The sequence below is a fragment of the Mustela erminea genome, chromosome 10, assembly GCF_009829155.1.
Source record: "Mustela erminea isolate mMusErm1 chromosome 10, mMusErm1.Pri, whole genome shotgun sequence".
Classification (NCBI taxonomy): domain Eukaryota; kingdom Metazoa; phylum Chordata; class Mammalia; order Carnivora; family Mustelidae; genus Mustela; species Mustela erminea.
In genome coordinates this window covers 98,065,255-98,081,887 of record NC_045623.1, presented here as the reverse complement: position 1 = coordinate 98,081,887, position 16,633 = coordinate 98,065,255, and the positions used below count along the sequence as shown (strand labels likewise).

Genomic DNA, 16,633 nt, shown 5'->3' with positions numbered 1-16,633 from the left:
TTCAGCTTTAAAAAGCAATGCCGGGGGTGCCTGGGTGGCTCAAGTCAGTTAAACGTTAGACTGTTGTTTTCGGCTCAGGTCATGATCTCACAGTCACGAGATCAAGCCCTGCATGGGACCCCGTGTTGAGCAGAGTCTGCTTGGGATTCTCTGTGTCCCTCTCTGCCCCTCACTGCCACCCCCACTCCCCACTGCTCGCACTCTCTCTCTGAAAAAGACAATGACATTCTGACACATGTTACAACATGGATGAGTCTTGACATTATGCTAAGTGAAAGAAGCCAGTCACAAGAGGGCAAGTTTAGTCTGATTCAGCTTATATGAAATGCTTCAAAAAGACACATTTCATAGAGATAGTAGATTTGGGGTCCCCGGGGAGAAGGGGAGAATTGGGAGTTATTGCTTAGTGAGTACCAAGTTTCTGTTTGAGGTTGTGCACATTCATTTGCTTGGCCAAAACAAAGTACTGTGAACTGAGTGTCTTTTTTTTTTTAAAGATTTTATTTATTTGACAGACAGAGATCACAAGTAGGCAGAGAGGCAGGCAGAGAGAGAAGGGGAGGCAGGCGCCCCGCTGAGCAGAGAGCCCAATGTGGGGCTTGATTCCAGGACCCTGGGATCATGACCTGAGCCGAAGGCAGAGGCTTAACCCACTGAGCCACCCAGGCACCCCGTGAACTGAGTGTCTTAGGCAACAGAAATATGTGTTTCATGATTCTGGAGGTCAGAAGCCTGAGATCAAGGTGTTGGCCAGGCCGTGCGCCCTCTGAAGTCGCTAGGGAAGGGTCTGTTTCAGGCCTCCTAGCTGCCTGTAGTTCCTAGGCATGTGGCAGCAGAACTCCAGCCTTCACATGGTGGCCTTGTGTGTGTGTCCAGATTTCCCCTCCATATTAGGACACTGGTCATGCTGGATCAGGGGCCCACCCTACTCCACCAGGACCTCGTCTTAACTAATTACATCTGCAACAACCCTACTCCCAAGTAAATTCACATTCTCAGGTACCGGGGGTTAGAACTTCAGCCTATTAATTTTGGGGGGACATAGTTCAACCCCAAATAGGGGTGATTGAGAAGATTTGGAAACAGTGATGATAGACATACAACGATGTGAATATAATTGATGCCACTGACCTGTACACTTAAAGATGGTTAGAAAGCCCATCAAAATAGCTGCAGAAAAAGCATCTGATAAAATACAACATCCAATTATGATCCAAACTCTGGGAAAACTAGAAAAAGATTTCCTTAACTGATAAACTAGATCTTCAAAACCCTATAGCAAATAGTACATTTAATCCTTCTATTTAATATTGTTCAGGAAGTCTCAGAGGTCCTAGCCAGCACATTATGGTAAGAAACATAGAATTACCATGGTAAGGTTTAGGAAGGGAGAAACAAACTTGCCACTATTTACTGATCACATGATTTTTTTATGTAGAAAATATAGGAAAGCTACAATCAGTTATTAGAACAAATAAGAAACTTTAGTAAGGTTGCTGGAAACAAGGTTAACATACAAAAATTAATTATATTTTATTATATCAATGGAAGCAGAGGCAAGAGGATGCTGGGGGCAGGCTGACCCCCTGCCCTGCAGTTCCGCGGTTGGCCTCCAGGTGCCACCCTGTCTCTGTGCGCACTGCCCCTCCCGCCTCTTAAAGCAAGAGTTCATCTTTCTGCCTGGAAATAGGGCTTTACCTGGTTCCTCATCTCAGCTTGGGATCGTCCCAGCTTTGTGACCAAATTCCTTAACTGCTTTGAGCCTGTCCAGCCTATGCAGGGGGGACGTTGGTCCTCCTCAGAGAATTATCGTGAAGGTGGACGAGGGTGCCAGAAGAGCCTGGTGCCTGCGCTGCAGGGAGATGTTGCAGAGGTGGAGTGTCCACCTTTGGACTGGGTCCTGGGGGTGCAGCCCTCGCAGTGCTCCTGGTCTGGGTGGGGGAGCAGATCTAGGTGCCTTATGAGGGGGTGATGAGCTCACCCCAACCCAGCCTGGGCTTGGGGACACCTCTGGGGAGCAAGCCTAAAGGAATGGGCCAGGCAGAGAGAAGCCAGGGGGAGAGACAGGAAGAGGGAATGTTCTAGAACTTGGGACGTGAGGGTGATGTGGAATGGATGGCTTGTAAAAGTGAGAACGCCGTACTGGGGTGAGCAGCAGGGCCTCTGTGTGGTGGCAAGGAAGTTGGGTCTTATTCTGAGGGCCATGGGGGCTGGGAAGGGTTCCGCAAAAGGGGGAGAGCCCCAGCATAGTGCAGGAAGCTCATGTGAGCTGCTGGGTGCGGCAAGGTGAGTGAGGCGGTGCACGCAGAGCCCGCAGAGCCCTTCCAGGCAGGAGAGGCCAGGGCTCCCGCACTGCTAAGCGTGCCTCTCCCCTAGGAAGTGGCGAAGGGCTCTACAGCCCCAGCCCCTTGGAACACAGCCCTGGGTCTGAGCCACCATCCCCAGGACCTGCCACCTCCCCGGCATCCCCAGACCTGGACCCTGAGGCTGTGCGGGGGGCCCTCCGGGATTTCCTGCAGGAGCTACGGAGTGCGCAGAGACAACGGGTGAGGCTGGGTGTGAGCGGCTGGAGAGGGAACCAGGTGCCCGGGGTCCTGCGGGATGCTTCGGGTTGTCAGAACCAAGATCTTCCCTTCCCCCGGACGCTGGGGCCTCAGGATGAGCTTCAGGCCCAGATGAGCACCCTGAGTCGCCAGCTGGCCGAGATGGAGGCCGAGAGGGACAACGCGACGTCACGGGTGAGGCAGCTGCAGAAGGCTGTGGCCGAGAGTGAAGAAGGTAAGTGTCCACCCCTGGGTCCTTGCTCTGCTCTCTCTGCTCTTAGCAGCCACAGTGGGACCTGTGGGATTGGCCCGAACCATTCCTGCGTCCCAGCCCTGGCCACCTGACCTGAGTTGGGGAACTGTCTCCTTTGGGGTGCCCTCTCTGGTCAGCTCCACTCCATGTGTCCAGACTGGCAGACCCCTGAGGGCCCTGTGGTGGGTTGGGGGGCGGGCAGGCCAGGCGTCTGGCGGCCGGGCCAGGCCTGACGGGGCTGGGGGTCCGCAGCCCGGCGAGGTGTGGACGGCCGGCTGAGCAGGGCACAGGCACAGCTGGCGGAGCAGGAGGAGAGTGTGCGGCGCAGCGAGCGGGAGCGCCGGGCCGCCCTGGACCAGGTGGCTGCCCTGGAGAGGAGCCTGCAGGCCACGGAGAGTGAGCTCCGGGCCAGCCAGGTAGGCAGGAGCCGAGGGCCACAGGGGCAGGGGGAGTCCGTGCGCACTTCCGCTGCGGCTAGGGGTCCTACTGTGCCTCTCTGTTGCTGTCAGCCTGGGTCCCGGCGCCCATGAATGTGAACATGACCAGCCTGGGACTCTGCCCAGAAGCACGTTCAGCTTCCGCACTCCCCTTCCTCCCAGGGGTCCCTAGGCTGTAGAAGAAGAGTCCTGGGCTTTTGAGCCCGATGGAGAAAAACCCGGATTCTAGTCCTGGTCCGGCAGCTTGCCTGCCCTCTCTCACTTTCTTCCTCTGTAAATGGGGGAGAGCAGCCATTGTCTCCTGGAGATGATGCTTGAAGGGTCTTAACGTATGGTGTTCGGGGGACCATTTCTTTTTCCTCTGTATAGCCATACAAGTGGTGCTCTGGGGTTTTTCTGTGTTTGGGGGTCATCTGCGTACATGTGTGTGTGTGTGTGTGTGTGTGTGTGTGTGTGTGTGTCTGGGGCAGGACGCCCTGGCCCTGGTAGTGACTGTCCAGGCCACCAAAGCCTTGAGCCTTTCTCCCAGCCACAGATCCCCTCACTCCTTCCCCGCTCACTCCCTAGCCCTCCAGCCTTGCCCCCACAGCCCACCCCCTGCCTCTGGCTCCAGGTCAAGTTTGAGCTGGATTGTTATGTCTGTGGTTCCAGCTCTGGCCTTGGGCCCAGCCACAGGGGCCGCAGGAGGAGGCCAGGAACAAAGCTGGGCAGGGGCCAGCGTGGGGCTGCCGGGCCCAGACATGGCTGCATCGGGGCTCTGAGCACGGCGGCAGAGGGGCCGGGCACAGGGCAGGGTTGTGTCGGATGTAACGCGATGGGAATAGCAATGGAAGGGCCCCCGTCTGTCTTCCTGTCCTGTCCCCACTTCTCAAGTTTCCTTTATTGTCTGACCCCAAGCGAGGGGAAGAACACCATCCCCTAAAACCAGGTGGGGCCCAGGGCTCCTCCCCGGCTCTGCTCAGGTCCCACAGTTGCAGCTTCTGGGCCTCTGGGGAGTGAGGCAGCAGAGCAGGGTCGCCCTGGAATCTGCATTTTTACCCTCCCTCCGTCCTCCCCAGGGCTCTGTGAATACTTTGTGGTACTCCTCCCCAGGCAGTGCAGTCTCCCACTATACATATTTGAAATAGGGCCACAGAGCGGAAAAAGAGAATTCTGGATCACAAAGCCTGGTACACCCAGCCCAAACCAGAACGTGCTCCGATTTTCAGGGCAACACATCCTACAAACATGTGGGTTGACTGAGGCCTCAGGAGGGTCACTGGCTGGCCCCAGGTCACACAGGGAGTGGTTGGACCAGCCGCCTCAAGGCTGCTCCCCACTTTCTCCTACGGGTCTTGCAGGGATTGGGGGTGTGGGGCGGCCGGGCAGCCGGGGCCTGACCCCTCCGCACCCCCAGGAGAAGATCAGCAAGATGAAGGCCAATGAGGTGAAGCTGGAGAGCGACAAGCGGCGCCTGAAGGAGGTGCTGGACGCCTCCGAGAGCCGCACCATCAAGCTGGAGCTGCAGCGGCGCTCGCTCGAGGGGGAGCTGCAGCGCAGCCGCCTGGGCCTGAGTGACCGTGAGGCCCAGGCCCAGGCCCTGCAGGACCGGGTAGACTCCCTGCAGAGACAGGTGGGTCCCCACCTCCGCCTGGAGGCTTCTCGTCCGCAGGCCCAGCGCCAGATGCTTCACAGGGACCACGTAATACTCCCAACAGCCCTGTGAGGCAAGCCTCCTCCTCATTTCATGGACAGACAGACGGGTTCAGAGGTGACCTCATCACCCAAGGTCAACATAACTAATAAGAAACAGACAAAATTAGAGTGTGAGACTCTCGCAACAGTGTCTAAGAAGTCTGTTTCCTGCCTAGGAAGCAGGTGGGACAAGTTAGAGATATAGATTCCACTCGTGTCCCTTTCTGCCTTGGCTGCCGGGAAGCTCAGCTCTAGAATGTTCAGGAACTCTGCTAGCCCTGCACGGTCACCTGCCAAAGTCAAGAACTCAGAACATTTCCAGGTTGTGGAGGCTGTGGTGGTTATTCTTTCTCTTCTATAGCAGGGAGGAGACGGTGGGGTCTGAGACAACCAGGTGGGTGGCACTCCAGGTGAGGGACGTTAAGCAGCAGGGGGCCGGGGCCCTGGTTGCAGTGGGCTGAGCCAGTGGGAGCACGTGGAAACAATGAGCATCAGTGATGAAAGCCGAGGCAGAGTGGGAGGGGCTTGGCTTGGGTTCAGCGTCCTTGCAGGAGGCCTTGGTGAGAGCAGAGCTACCTTACTGTCCTCTGTGTCCTCCTGCCAGGTGGCAGACAGTGAGGTGAAGGCAGGGACCCTGCAGCTGACAGTGGATCGGCTGAGTGGGGCTCTGGTCAAGGTGGAGGAGAGCGAGGGGGCCTTGCGTAACAAGGTGCAGGGCCTGACCGAAGCCTTGGCCCAGAATAATGCCAGCCTTACCAGCACCCAGGACAAGAATCTGCACCTGCAGAAGGCCCTCACTGCTTGCGAACATGACCGCCAAGTGCTCCAAGTACGGATTCCGGGGCCTGGCTTGGGGTGGGCTCAGTGGGAGTTTGCTATCAAGGGCAGGCTTGGAGGGACCCTGACAGAGAGCCAGCCACTGGGGCCATCAGTTGGGAACCCTAGGGAGCCAGTCAGTGAAGCTTGGAGCGGGGGTGGGGCAGTAAGAGAATAAGTACTCATTGAAGCTTACAGGGACCCAGAGGCAGGGTTGATGGGACAGAGCTGGGGTTTGAGGGGTCCCCACCTTATGTAGGTCCATGGGCCAGGGCTGCCATCTGCCTCGCCCTCCAGATAAGATTTTGGAGCTGTTTTATGGGCTGTGACCCTGACCCAGAGGTACAGAGCAGAGGGGAGTCTTTGCTCCCTCCTGGTACACCTGCCCCTGTCCCCCAGGAACGGCTGGAAGCCGCCCGTCAGGCGTTATCCGAGGCACGCAAGCAGAGCAGCTCCCTGGCCGAGCAGGTGCAGACGATGCGGGGCGAGCTGGCGGACCTGGAGCTGCAGCGGGCGGAGGCGGAGGGCCAGCTGCAACAGCTCCAGGAGGTGAGGGCCGGGATGGGCCCCTTCTGTCCCCAGGATGCTGAAGCCCTCCGGATGGGGTGGGGCCTTCCTTATCCCAACCTCATCCCTGACCTTGGCTCAGCCTCCCGTGGGGAAGCGTGGTTCCTTCAGCCCCCGCCCCCATTACACAGATGCAGAAGCTGAGGCCCGGAGAGGCGGCCTCAGCTGATAGCTGTCTGACGGGCTTCGGGAGGCTTGGCCGCACTGGGGGCTTGCTGGCTTTTTCAGGTGTTGCGGCAGCGCCAGGAGGCTGAGGCTGCGGCCCTGCACACGGTCCAGAAGCTGCGGGACGAGCGGCGGCTACTGCAGGAGCGCCTGGACGGCCTGCAGGGCGCCCTCGGCCAGCTGGAGGTCGAGAAGCGGGAGGTGGAGCGGTCAGCGCTGCGCCTGGAGAAGGACCGCCTGGCCCTCAAGAGGATGCTGGACAAGGTGGGCTGAGCCTCCGGGGCCCTCCCCTGCCTTCCTCTGGGTCCTAGCTGGGGTTGATTTTGGCTGTGTGCCCCCTGCCCCCGGCCGCTGATCTTGCTGCCTCTAGCCTGACCCCTCTTCCTGGGCCCTTCCCTCTTCGTGGGACCTCCCTCCCTCCTTCCCGGGGCCCCCTGATGCCCTCCTGCTCTCCCTGTGCAGGTGGAGCGCGAGAAGCTTCGTAGCCACGAGGACACAGTGCGGCTGAATGCGGAGAGGGGCCGCCTGGACCGCACGCTCACGGGGGCCGAGCTGGAGCTGGCTGAGGCCCAGAAGCAGATCCAGCTGCTGGAGGTTCAGCCCCTGGCCACCCTCTCTCTCCCGAGCCCTGGACCTGGGCCCCACCTCCCACCCTGCCCTCGGCCTGAGTGCCGAACCAGCCCAGGAGCTGCTGATGGCTCAGCCGGCCCAGGCTTCTCAGCCTCCATAACCCCCTGAGTCCGGACCCTTGGAGGGGCCAGCCCAGAGCCAGGGCCCGGAGGGAGGGATCCTCCCAGCGTGGAGAGAAAAGACATGCCAGTTAGTATGTGAGCCTGTGTGTGTGCTCTGGGCATGTAGAGGTGTGAGTGTGCCTGGGAGTATTCTCGTGCATGTCTCCTGAGTCTTGTGCACGGACATGGCAAGTGAAGTATTAGGAATGTGTTTTACGTGTGTGTGTGTCTTTCTGTACAGATGTCTTCCTGTCTGTAGATGTATGTAGGAGTGTTGGGCTTTTGCACATATGTGTGCATCCATGTGAACACGGTAAGTGTTTACGTGCTTGCTTTTGTGCCTCTGTGTGCGTGTGGGTCTGTCTCTGACTACATCTGTGTGTGTGCACGCGTGCATGGGTGCACACCTGTCAGCGGGGCTCACTAGGTACCCTGACCCAAGATTTGCAGACCAGGTGGGCCAGGAACATGGGATACAAACAAGGGTTTCTCCTGCACCCCCTGCCTGCACTGACTTTGCCCCGAGGGGCCTTTAGGTTCCGGGAGGTGCCTGACAGCCCTTTGCACGCGCACACGGCACACGTGCACAGGGCCAGACCCCTGACCAGCTGCCGCTACCACAGGCCCAGGTGGGAGCCCTGGAGGCCCAGAGCCCGGCCCGGCTGGAGGCCGAGGAGCAGCAGCAGCGGGAGCTGCAGCAGGAGGTGGAGCGCCTGCGCAGTGCCCAGGTGCAGACAGAGCGCACGCTGGAGGCGCGGGAGCGGGCCCACCGGCAGCGGGTGCGGGGCCTGGAGGAGCAGGTACTCGGGCCCCTCCTCTGGATGTGGCAGTGGGGAGGAGGGGGAGGAGCAGCGGAGGGCTGGCCCTGACCTCCGGTAGAAGCAGTCGCTGGTCTGATCGGGGACCTATGCTGGTATCCGTCATGGCCCGGGCACGGGCCCAAGTGATGTCACTGGAACTCCGGCCCCCTGCTGTGGCTCTGCTGTCCTCGTGGCTGTCCCCTGGGTGGCACAGGTGGCATAAGCAGCCCCAGCCTAGGTCATCCCAACGACCAACGACCCACCATAGAGAAAAGGGGACCTTTTCCCTGAGAGCAACAGCAGAAGTCCCGGGGGTGATGCTGACCGGCCAGCTTGGGTCGCAGATCTCTTCCCAGCTGTCCCCGACCGACCTGTGCATGGGTAGGCCAGGCCTGGATCATGGGTCCCCTGAGTTGGACTAGTACCAGGCCTGCCTCCATGATGCGAGTGGGGACGGGTGGCTCCTGAGGAGAGGCGAGGAGCGGTCAGAAGACAGCCGGCTGCCGGCTGCCGGTGAGACGGAATGGGAGGGGAAGGAAGCAGCCTGGTGCTTCACGAGACCCGTTTTTTCCTGAAACAGGCAGGATTGGGTCCCTTGTGGGGTCCTGGCTGCAGCCACCCCCCATCCTCCCAGCCCCCCCTTCTTCATCAGTCTGGTGGCCTGCGCCGCCACCTTCTCTTTCTTCTCCAGGTGTCCACACTGAAGGGACAGTTGGAACAGGAATTTCGGAGGAGCTCAGCATCCTTCTCCCCCATGTCCGGCCCCGCGGGGGAATGAGCCCCTTCCTGGTTGGCATCCTAGAGGACAGCCGCAGCCGGGGCAGGGCCGCAGCCCCCATCTGCAGGGTCCGCTCAGGCCCCCGGCCTGCCAGGCCACCAGAGCTTGGTGGGGGGTGGGGAGGAGCCAGGTGGCAGCGCTGAGGGCCAAAGGCTGGGGACTCGAGGAGCAGCTTTATGGCCTCACCCGTGGGTCCCACCTCAGTTTGGTCCCTCCCCTGGGATGAGCCTCCAGGTCCTGGCAGAGCCTCTCTGAGTGGCTGAGCCGAAGCCCGGGGTAAAGGAGACCCCCTCTTGCCTTTGGCTGGCCCTGGGGCATGGGCTCATGGGCAAGAGGAGGGGAGCCTGGGCTCCCCCAGCTTTCCCGAGCTCTCTCTGCCTTAGTTCCGAGTGTTTGTCAGGAAATTCCTCAGAGTTCAGAGTCCCTGTATTTTTATACCTTTTTACAGTGTTAACGGTTCAGAACTATTGTGTTTTTTTGTAGCAAGGAGACCTCATTTTCTAAAAACGGTTTGTGTAGACGTGTCTCTTCACTTCTGCACCTGAGAGACTGGAGGGGCCAGGAGGGGGACACCGGGGCCTGGGCCAGGAGGGATGAGGCCCCTGGCCAGGGGTACACAGGGAGAAGGGGAGGCTTGAGAAGGGCTGTGGCACTTCCCAGCCTCCCAGGCTGTCGGCCTGGGGACGGCTCTGGGGTCCTGTGCCACCCGTCCCAGGCAACAAATGCGGCTGTGACCCAAACTACGCTCCTTCCAGCCACAGTGCTGTGGCCCCTCCTCAGGACGGGGTCCCCGGACACAGGCAGGCAGTCCAGACAGTGCAGGCCTGGGAGAAACCATGGGGTCTTGTCCTGGCTCCAGCAAGTGAGCCTGGCGAAGCCGTACAACCTCTCGGAGGCTCGGTTTGCTTGTGTGTAAAATGGGCACACACCTTGCAGGGGGGTCATGAGGAGGTTCGTGTGCGAGGCACTCGGGGTCGGCAAGAGACATTCCTCTCCTCCCTGGAGGCCAGTGGAGTCAGGCTCTGCCCCAGCTCTGCCACCTCCAGCTGTGGACCCTGGGTGGGTCACTGATGCCCCTGGGCTTCTGGTCTGTTGGACAGAGACATTACCAGGCCCCACCACGCAGGCCTGTTGGGAGGGTGTGCTGGTCAGACAGGGGGAGCCGGGTCCTCGTGTGCTGGTCAGAGGGAGGCATTCTAAGGCCTTGGCCTACTTCTACCCTCTAACCATCAGCCTTCCCCGCCCAAAGGTGGGTCTGAGTCCACCTACCTTGACCTCCTGCTTTATATCCTAGACGTACCTTTATGCTTGCATGTGGGAACTCAAGCCCTCACCAAGCAGCCTAGACCCTGGGTGGGGAAGATGTCACAGTCCATCTTTCTGGGTGGGTCCGCTGAAGCCGGTGATCAAGGAGGCAGGACTGGGACCGCAGAGGCAAGGCCATAGGTCACCCGAATCGTCCGTTGTCCCAGGGGGCCAGGCAGCCTCTCAATGAGGACAAGCAGTGTTGGAGGTAGCTGGCCACCTGCCCTGTCCTCCCAACCAAAAAATGACCGAATCTTCTGTAAAACAATTTTAATTTTATATAAAACAAAGGTGGTCTATGCCCGGGAACTGTAGGAAACCCAAGCAGACCAGCTGGGGTGAGGGGCATAGCCTACCTCGAGGGGCTGGGGGGCCGGGGGACTGTCCTCACAGGGACTGAAAAGGCACATCAGAGGCCCTGGTCCCACCGAGAGACCTGGGATGCCCCTCATCTGGGGGCGAACACTGGACAATGGGGAGCCCCCTGCCTCATGTTCCAGGGATGGCCGCAGGCTGGGAGAAGGGCCTGAGACGAACCCCCGGGGCCACAGTCCACTAACTTTTTACAGAATAAAAGGAATGTGAGGCTGGGGAGAAAAGCACCAGGTCAGGCAGGGCCTGAGGGCCCCGGATCCGAGGAAGGTCCAGGGCACGGGGCTGCCAGGTCCACCCTAGCAGCCCCCGCAGCTCCTGGCACAGGAGGCCGCCACAGACTGACATAGGCCACTGCTGGCCATGACGCCGCACTTGGAGAACTTGTCCCGACACAGGTCAGCTGCGGTGGGGCAAAGAGCTGGGGTCAGGGTGAGGCTGGGTGATGGAAAACCACTGCCCCACCCCCACCCCATGGCAGGGAACGTTCCAAGGCTAAGCAGCCGGGAGGGAGCTCAGGGTCCCCCAGCAGTGACCCCCGGCACAGAACATGTGCTTCATAACCACTGGGGGCGGAGCAGGGAGGGGTCTGGGGGGGCAGGCCTTCCTACCTCGAAGGAGCTCCTCATGGGCACAGACCGTGCGGACACAGATCTCCCTGTTGACCACGTACACGCGGCGGAGGCTGGGGACACGGAGCCGGGACAGTGGTGTCACCCAACCGTCACCCAACCCCACTGGGGGGAGCCTGCACATCCTGACCCTGAGGTCAGAGCTCAACCAGAGTCGAGTTCAACTTCAGGATTTGTGCTTCCCTCAAGTCCTACCTCGGCTGGGTGCTGCCGCCCACCCTGCGCCCAGCCTGCCTCCCCACCCCACTGCCCTGCGTGTGCTCACCTGTAAAAGCAGACCTCGTTGAGACACTGTTTACAAGGCTTGTGGATGGAATAGAGGCGGGTGCACGGGTACTGTTCCTCCCGGCAGTCTGGGTGATGGGCGGGATCAGACGAACGGCTGCAGCCTGGGACCCTGTGCTGGGGTGCGCCCCCAACACTGCCCACCAAGACTGGCTGTCCTATGGGGGTCTAGGTCCACCCTGCGCCCTCTGGCCGGGGACGCACACGTATAGGGGCATGCACAGCTGCACAGATAGCATGGCTGAGCCCCCAGGGGCTGCCGGGTTTTATACAATGTATTTATATGGGCACAGATTTGCAACCACACTTGGAAGTCTGGAAGCTCAAACCCAACCACGCCCACACGCACAGGGTCGCAGAAGCATACACCAAGCACAGGGCCAGAGCTATGCTGACTCGCAGGACCACACCCTAACACTGAGCTCAGCTGGGGGAGAGCAGCCCTCAAAGCCTGGCTCCCTCAGGCTTGTGGGGGCAGCACGGGCTCGCTTGGCTGGCTGGGGATTTGGTTCCCCTCTTGGCATCACCTGCCATGACCATGCCCAGTGCTATCCTCCCCTTCCCGGTGTCTGGGGGGTAGAGGGCTCTTCCTGAGCCTACGGCTAAGCCCAGGGGCAAGGGGGCCCCTCAGAGCTGCCCGAGGGGCCCTGGAGTTGCTGGCCTAAAGGAGGGGCACGTCTGCAAGCCACTACCCTACCATCTACCTGGCAAAAGCCAAAGGCCTGGCTGTCTCTGTCCTACCAGCACCGCACCCCACTCTACCCCAGCTTGGGGGGCCGTGCCTCCGTTTCCCCTGCGGTCGGGGAAGCTCTTACCCAGAGGCCCAGGCTCTGTAGGCTCTGTCTCCACGTTTCCTGGAGCTGGTGTTGGGAGAGAGGCCAGCAGAGATCACTGAGAGGGGTCTGTCCCGAGGACCTGCCCCAGCCCAGCACAGACCTGCCCCTCCCACGGTTGACAGGAGCTGGCAGCCTACCTACGGTGGGGACCCCGATGACTTCCTGTTGGACTTGCTGCTGGGACTGGAACTGGAACTGCTCCGCGGGGGGCCGAGGAGTCACCTCTGAGATGGGGGACGATCAGAGGGTCCACTCCATTCTCTCCAGTCCCCACCCAGCTGCCCACCCACCTGACCTGCCCCGCTCTACGCCCCGCCTTTACCTTGATAATCATAGTAGTCCGCGTTCTCTGAGAACAAAGACAAATACGGAATTGTCGGGGGTTGGGCGAGCTCTCAGTCCCAGGGGCCAAGAAGGTCACAACTAAACCCAGGACTCCCACCTCCTTCCCACCGGGTCCCCAGCTGAGTCAGGCACACCCTGGCAGGGTGTGGGGAGACCCGGGGAGGGCAAGGCCCTTACCTATCTGGTCACTGTAGTGGGTGTACTGGACGTGGTCTGGGAACGGAGGCAGTGGGTCTAGGTCGTATTGGCCCTGAGCCAGCAGGCCTACCATGAGGAAGCAAAGCATGAAGGGGTGCCCAGCAGGGAAGGACAGCAGGGGCCCCAAGGCACATCTGGGGAGGATAGGTAGAAGTCCCAAGGGCAGGCAGGTACGATCTTAAGATTCTAGGGGCACCTGGGTGGCTCAGTGGGTTAAGCCGCTGCCTTCGGCTCAGGTCATGATCTCAGGGTCCTGGGATCGAGTCCCGCATCGGGCTCTCTGCTCAGCGGGGAGCCTGCTTCCCTCTCTCTCTCTCTGCCTGCCTCTCCATCTACTTGTGATTTCTCTCTGTCAAATAAATAAATAAAATCTTTAAAAAAAAAAAAAAAAAAAAAAAAAAAAAAAGATTCTACACCCAAACTCATTCATCAAGCATAAAGGCCCTTACACTCCCTGTTCCCAAGTCACCTTACTGACTTGGGCTGTCCCCTCCATCGTAGCTTCCTGACTATTCCTGGAACTCAGCATCCTCCTGTCTGCCCCAGGGCCTTTGCATTTGACTTTCCCTAGGCCTACAATCTTGGTTAACTTTTCTTCCTTCAGATCTCAACTAAAAATTCAGTTCTGCCAAGAGGCCTTCACTGGCCCAGCCACCCTCTCCATCCCATTCTTCTGTTTATTTCCATCATAGCACTTGGCACACTGACATTTGTCACAGGGACTTGATACAGCAGCCTCCCGTCCCTAGATGGGCAGCAACGAAGGCAGGGATGTGTCTGCCTGCTTCATCACTGTATCCCCAGGGTCTAGGCCCATGCCTTGCACATAGTAGGAGCTCAACAAATATCTGTTAAATGAATAAATGTTAGACCTGGCAGGGCCTTGGGGGTCACTCCACAGTCAAGATGATATAGGGTGGTTGGGTCCCAAATGGGTCTAGAACCCAGACCTAGAGACTCCCTACCTTGCGTGCTTCTCCCTGCTTACACATCAGTTCTCATTAGAAGAAAAGCAGAGGCTCCCAGTGCCTGGGTGTGTGCCCACTCTCCAGAGCCCCAGCCCAGCTGCTTCTGTCGGGGGGTTAGGATGAGGGCATGGGATGCCCCCGACTTTGGAAGGGGTTGGCCTGTCTAGTTTGTGGCCCAGAAGTCAGGAGGCCCTGTGACCCAGGGAGCTGAGTTCTGGCCACAGGGCACAGTGAAGGCTCACTGCCAGCTCCCACCCTCCGCCCATCCCGGGGGAGTCCCCCCATCCCCGCCAGCCCCAGGAGCCACTCACCGGGCAAGAACAGCAGGAAGAGGTAGGCAGCTCTCATGGCTCCGAGCTGAGGCCGTCTGGGCTGGTGTCAGGACAGCTAGAGGAAGAGGAGGGGTAAGCTCACTCATGGCCGAGGAGCCCACCTCTGCTTGGCCACACCTAGCCCAGAAGAGGAGGAGGAGGAGGAGACACTCGGACTAGAAGCCAGGCATAGGGAGGGCCGGGAGTCGGGTGGTGGCGGGGGCAGCGGCCTACGGAGGAACAACTGCTGTCCCTGTGGCCCACCAGGTGTTCAGGTCCCAAGGGACAAGGCCTCCAACCTTGTTCCAGCGTTGATCTTGCGAATGCATAGAACCCACCCTGCCCTTCTCACCGGGGGGAACTTTCTAGTCCCCCACTAGCCTGACTCCACTCTCCTAACCTACAGCCATGCCCGTCTTCTGACTCAGCGCCTTCTGGTGTCTCACACACTAATGTGAACCCCTGACCCCAGGTCCAACTTCGGGACCCCGGCCCGCTCAGCCACCATCATAGCAGGGACTCGGCAGCGTCCGCCAAACCCACCACCTGTTCCCAATTAGCCAGAGGGCCCTGAGTGTCTTGCTCTGCAGGAAACCACATGCATGCATGGGCCCCAGGGGCCGAAGGGCAGCCAGGCCCGGGCAGGGCTCCCACCCCCAGAAGATTCCTCTCCTGCCAGGCCTCCGGGCCTCCTAAGACCTGGCTGTCTACATCACAGACTCACGAGACTAAGGTCTATTTTGTCTGCAGCGGCAGGAAGCACTTAGGGTGGAGTCTGAGGGGAGTTTCTCTGGATCCTGGAAGGGCAGCGCTGAAGGGACCGTGATGTCACCCAGCCCAGGGGTTCTGAGCCCCCAGCACGGTATGATAAGTGTTGTGCGGGTCCTAAGTGGTCCTTAGCCTTCCCCTGGTTCTTAAAGTTCAAGAACAGCAGTGTCTGCCCACACCCTGGGGTTGGCAGTGTCCACGGGTCCCCATGTGCCGTCCCGGCTCAGTGGGAGGCAGTCTCTGGACTAGACTGTCATCCTTCTCCAGCGGTGCTGGGCGACAGTCCAGGGCTCCCCCATCCAGGAGGGCCCCTCCCACCACAGCAAAGAGAGTTCTTCCAGACAGCTAACTGGACACCTGCCTGCCCCAGGGCATCTAGGGAGAGGGAAGGAACCGTGGGCATTGGTCCCTCTTCCCTCCCAATCCTGAGCCTTCTGGGACCCCCAGCCTGGCTCATACACTGGCCACCCCCTTCCTTGCTGGGGTGGGGTGGGGTGGGGTGGAGGAGATGAGGCCCATGACTCAAGCTGCCCCAGAGGCAGGGTACTCTGGCTCCCTACAGTCCTGTTCTGAAAACCCTCGGCCTCTTGCCGAGGGTTTTCCGAAATACCGAAATACCTGGAGCTCTTTCCCGGTAACTCCCCACAAGGCCTCACTAGCCCCTCATCATCCCCACGGACTGGTAGCAGCCAGGCCAGTTGGAGCTGTCACCACTCAGGAGGAGGCCCTGAGCTGGGGCCTAAGGGGCTTTATTAGTGGGGTGGGGCTGCCTGTCCCCCAAATCCCTCCTAGGCCTCTCAGCCTCCTGCATGGACTCTCCCTCTCAGGGAAGGTCTGGCACTCAGGCCCAGGCTTATTATTGCGGGGACCCCCCAACCCCGGGGGGTGGGGGGCAAACGGTGTGGGAGTAAGGGATCCTCCTTCCTCTTGGGGGGAACATATCTCCAAGCACCTCTGTCTAGACTTTGGATTCTGGGGTGTGGGGGAGGCCGAGTGCTGCTTAGGAGGCCCCTTCCCCTTCTGGGGACCCCACCCCACGTGACGGTGGGCAGGAGGGGGATGAGCGGGGCCTCCTCAGAGCCCCCCAACCCCATGCTCCCCGGGTAGGGAGGAGGCTGGTTGCGGAGTGGCGGGGGGGGGGGGGGGGGGACCAGATGTGGCCGCGCACAGCTGGGAACAATCAGCCCCGAGCTCGTATGTAGGCTCCCCGCGCCCTCCGGGTCTCGGGTGTCCCTTTGTCTCTCCGCGGCTGTGGCCCAGCGGCTCCGGCCGACGCCCCCACCCTACCGTGGCCGTTCAGTCTCCCGGGGCAAAGGAGAGCCGCCCCCACGCCCCGACGCCCCAACTCGGGCTCCCCCAAACTTCCCCAAACTCGGGCCCCCCTCCAAGCGCCTCCAACTCCCCCAAGTGCCGTCTTAGCATCTGCTCAGATGGCCCTGGGTTCAGGAAGCCTGGCAGCCGGCCCCAGGACCGGGGTCCTGAGGAGCCCCCCACCACAGCACCCCCCACCGGGGTTCCCTTAGTGGCCCCCGCCGCTCCCGGCGCCAGGCCCGCGCCTACCTGGTCGGGTCACTCCGCCGCCCGATCCGAGTCCGCCCGCGGAGCCGCCCCTCCGCCCTCTCCGAGCCCCCCTCCGGGCCCCCGACGGCTCGGCGCCCGCCCTCCAACCCCGGAGCCGCTGGGTCCTAACGCGAGCTCTGTCCGCTTTTCGGGCCCGCGGGGCTCCAGCCCGCTTCTGGGGCGGCCCTGGGGGAGGCGCCCCTGGCGGTTACCCTCACATCAGCTCAGACTTCAGGTGAGCAGAACGTCTTCCCCATCTCCTCGCCATATCTGGGCTGGGGTCTGGTGT

At 60.4% G+C, this 16,633-nt stretch overlaps 2 protein-coding genes across 9 annotated transcripts in view; one reads left to right on the top strand and one right to left on the bottom strand.

The window, feature by feature from the left end:
* CROCC (ciliary rootlet coiled-coil, rootletin) overlaps nucleotides 1-10,112 on the top strand; it is a 48,467-nt gene extending 38,355 nt beyond the window's left edge. For all 8 annotated transcript variants that reach the window (XM_032301502.1, XM_032301504.1, XM_032301501.1 and 5 more), the window contains 10 exons: nucleotides 2,377-2,546; nucleotides 2,658-2,778; nucleotides 3,049-3,212; nucleotides 4,630-4,845; nucleotides 5,512-5,736; nucleotides 6,123-6,272; nucleotides 6,519-6,719; nucleotides 6,918-7,049; nucleotides 7,810-7,986; nucleotides 8,678-10,112. In XM_032301502.1, the coding sequence (XP_032157393.1) occupies nucleotides 2,377-2,546; nucleotides 2,658-2,778; nucleotides 3,049-3,212; nucleotides 4,630-4,845; nucleotides 5,512-5,736; nucleotides 6,123-6,272; nucleotides 6,519-6,719; nucleotides 6,918-7,049; nucleotides 7,810-7,986; nucleotides 8,678-8,764 (1,643 nt within the window). In that variant the 3' untranslated portion in view covers nucleotides 8,765-10,112. The remainder of the gene's footprint in view (nucleotides 1-2,376; nucleotides 2,547-2,657; nucleotides 2,779-3,048; nucleotides 3,213-4,629; nucleotides 4,846-5,511; nucleotides 5,737-6,122; nucleotides 6,273-6,518; nucleotides 6,720-6,917; nucleotides 7,050-7,809; nucleotides 7,987-8,677) is intronic.
* A 210-nt stretch (nucleotides 10,113-10,322) lies between these two features.
* On the bottom strand, nucleotides 10,323-16,431 carry MFAP2 (microfibril associated protein 2). The gene is made up of 9 exons (XM_032301506.1): nucleotides 16,345-16,431; nucleotides 14,017-14,092; nucleotides 12,717-12,803; nucleotides 12,517-12,543; nucleotides 12,332-12,418; nucleotides 12,174-12,218; nucleotides 11,339-11,426; nucleotides 11,053-11,126; nucleotides 10,323-10,844 (listed from the first exon to the last, which is right to left on the bottom strand). Exons 2-9 carry the CDS (start codon nucleotides 14,051-14,053, stop codon nucleotides 10,741-10,743), a joined length of 549 nt encoding a protein of 182 aa, XP_032157397.1. The 5' UTR covers nucleotides 14,054-14,092; nucleotides 16,345-16,431; the 3' UTR covers nucleotides 10,323-10,740.
* Nucleotides 16,432-16,633: the final 202 nt, after the last annotated feature.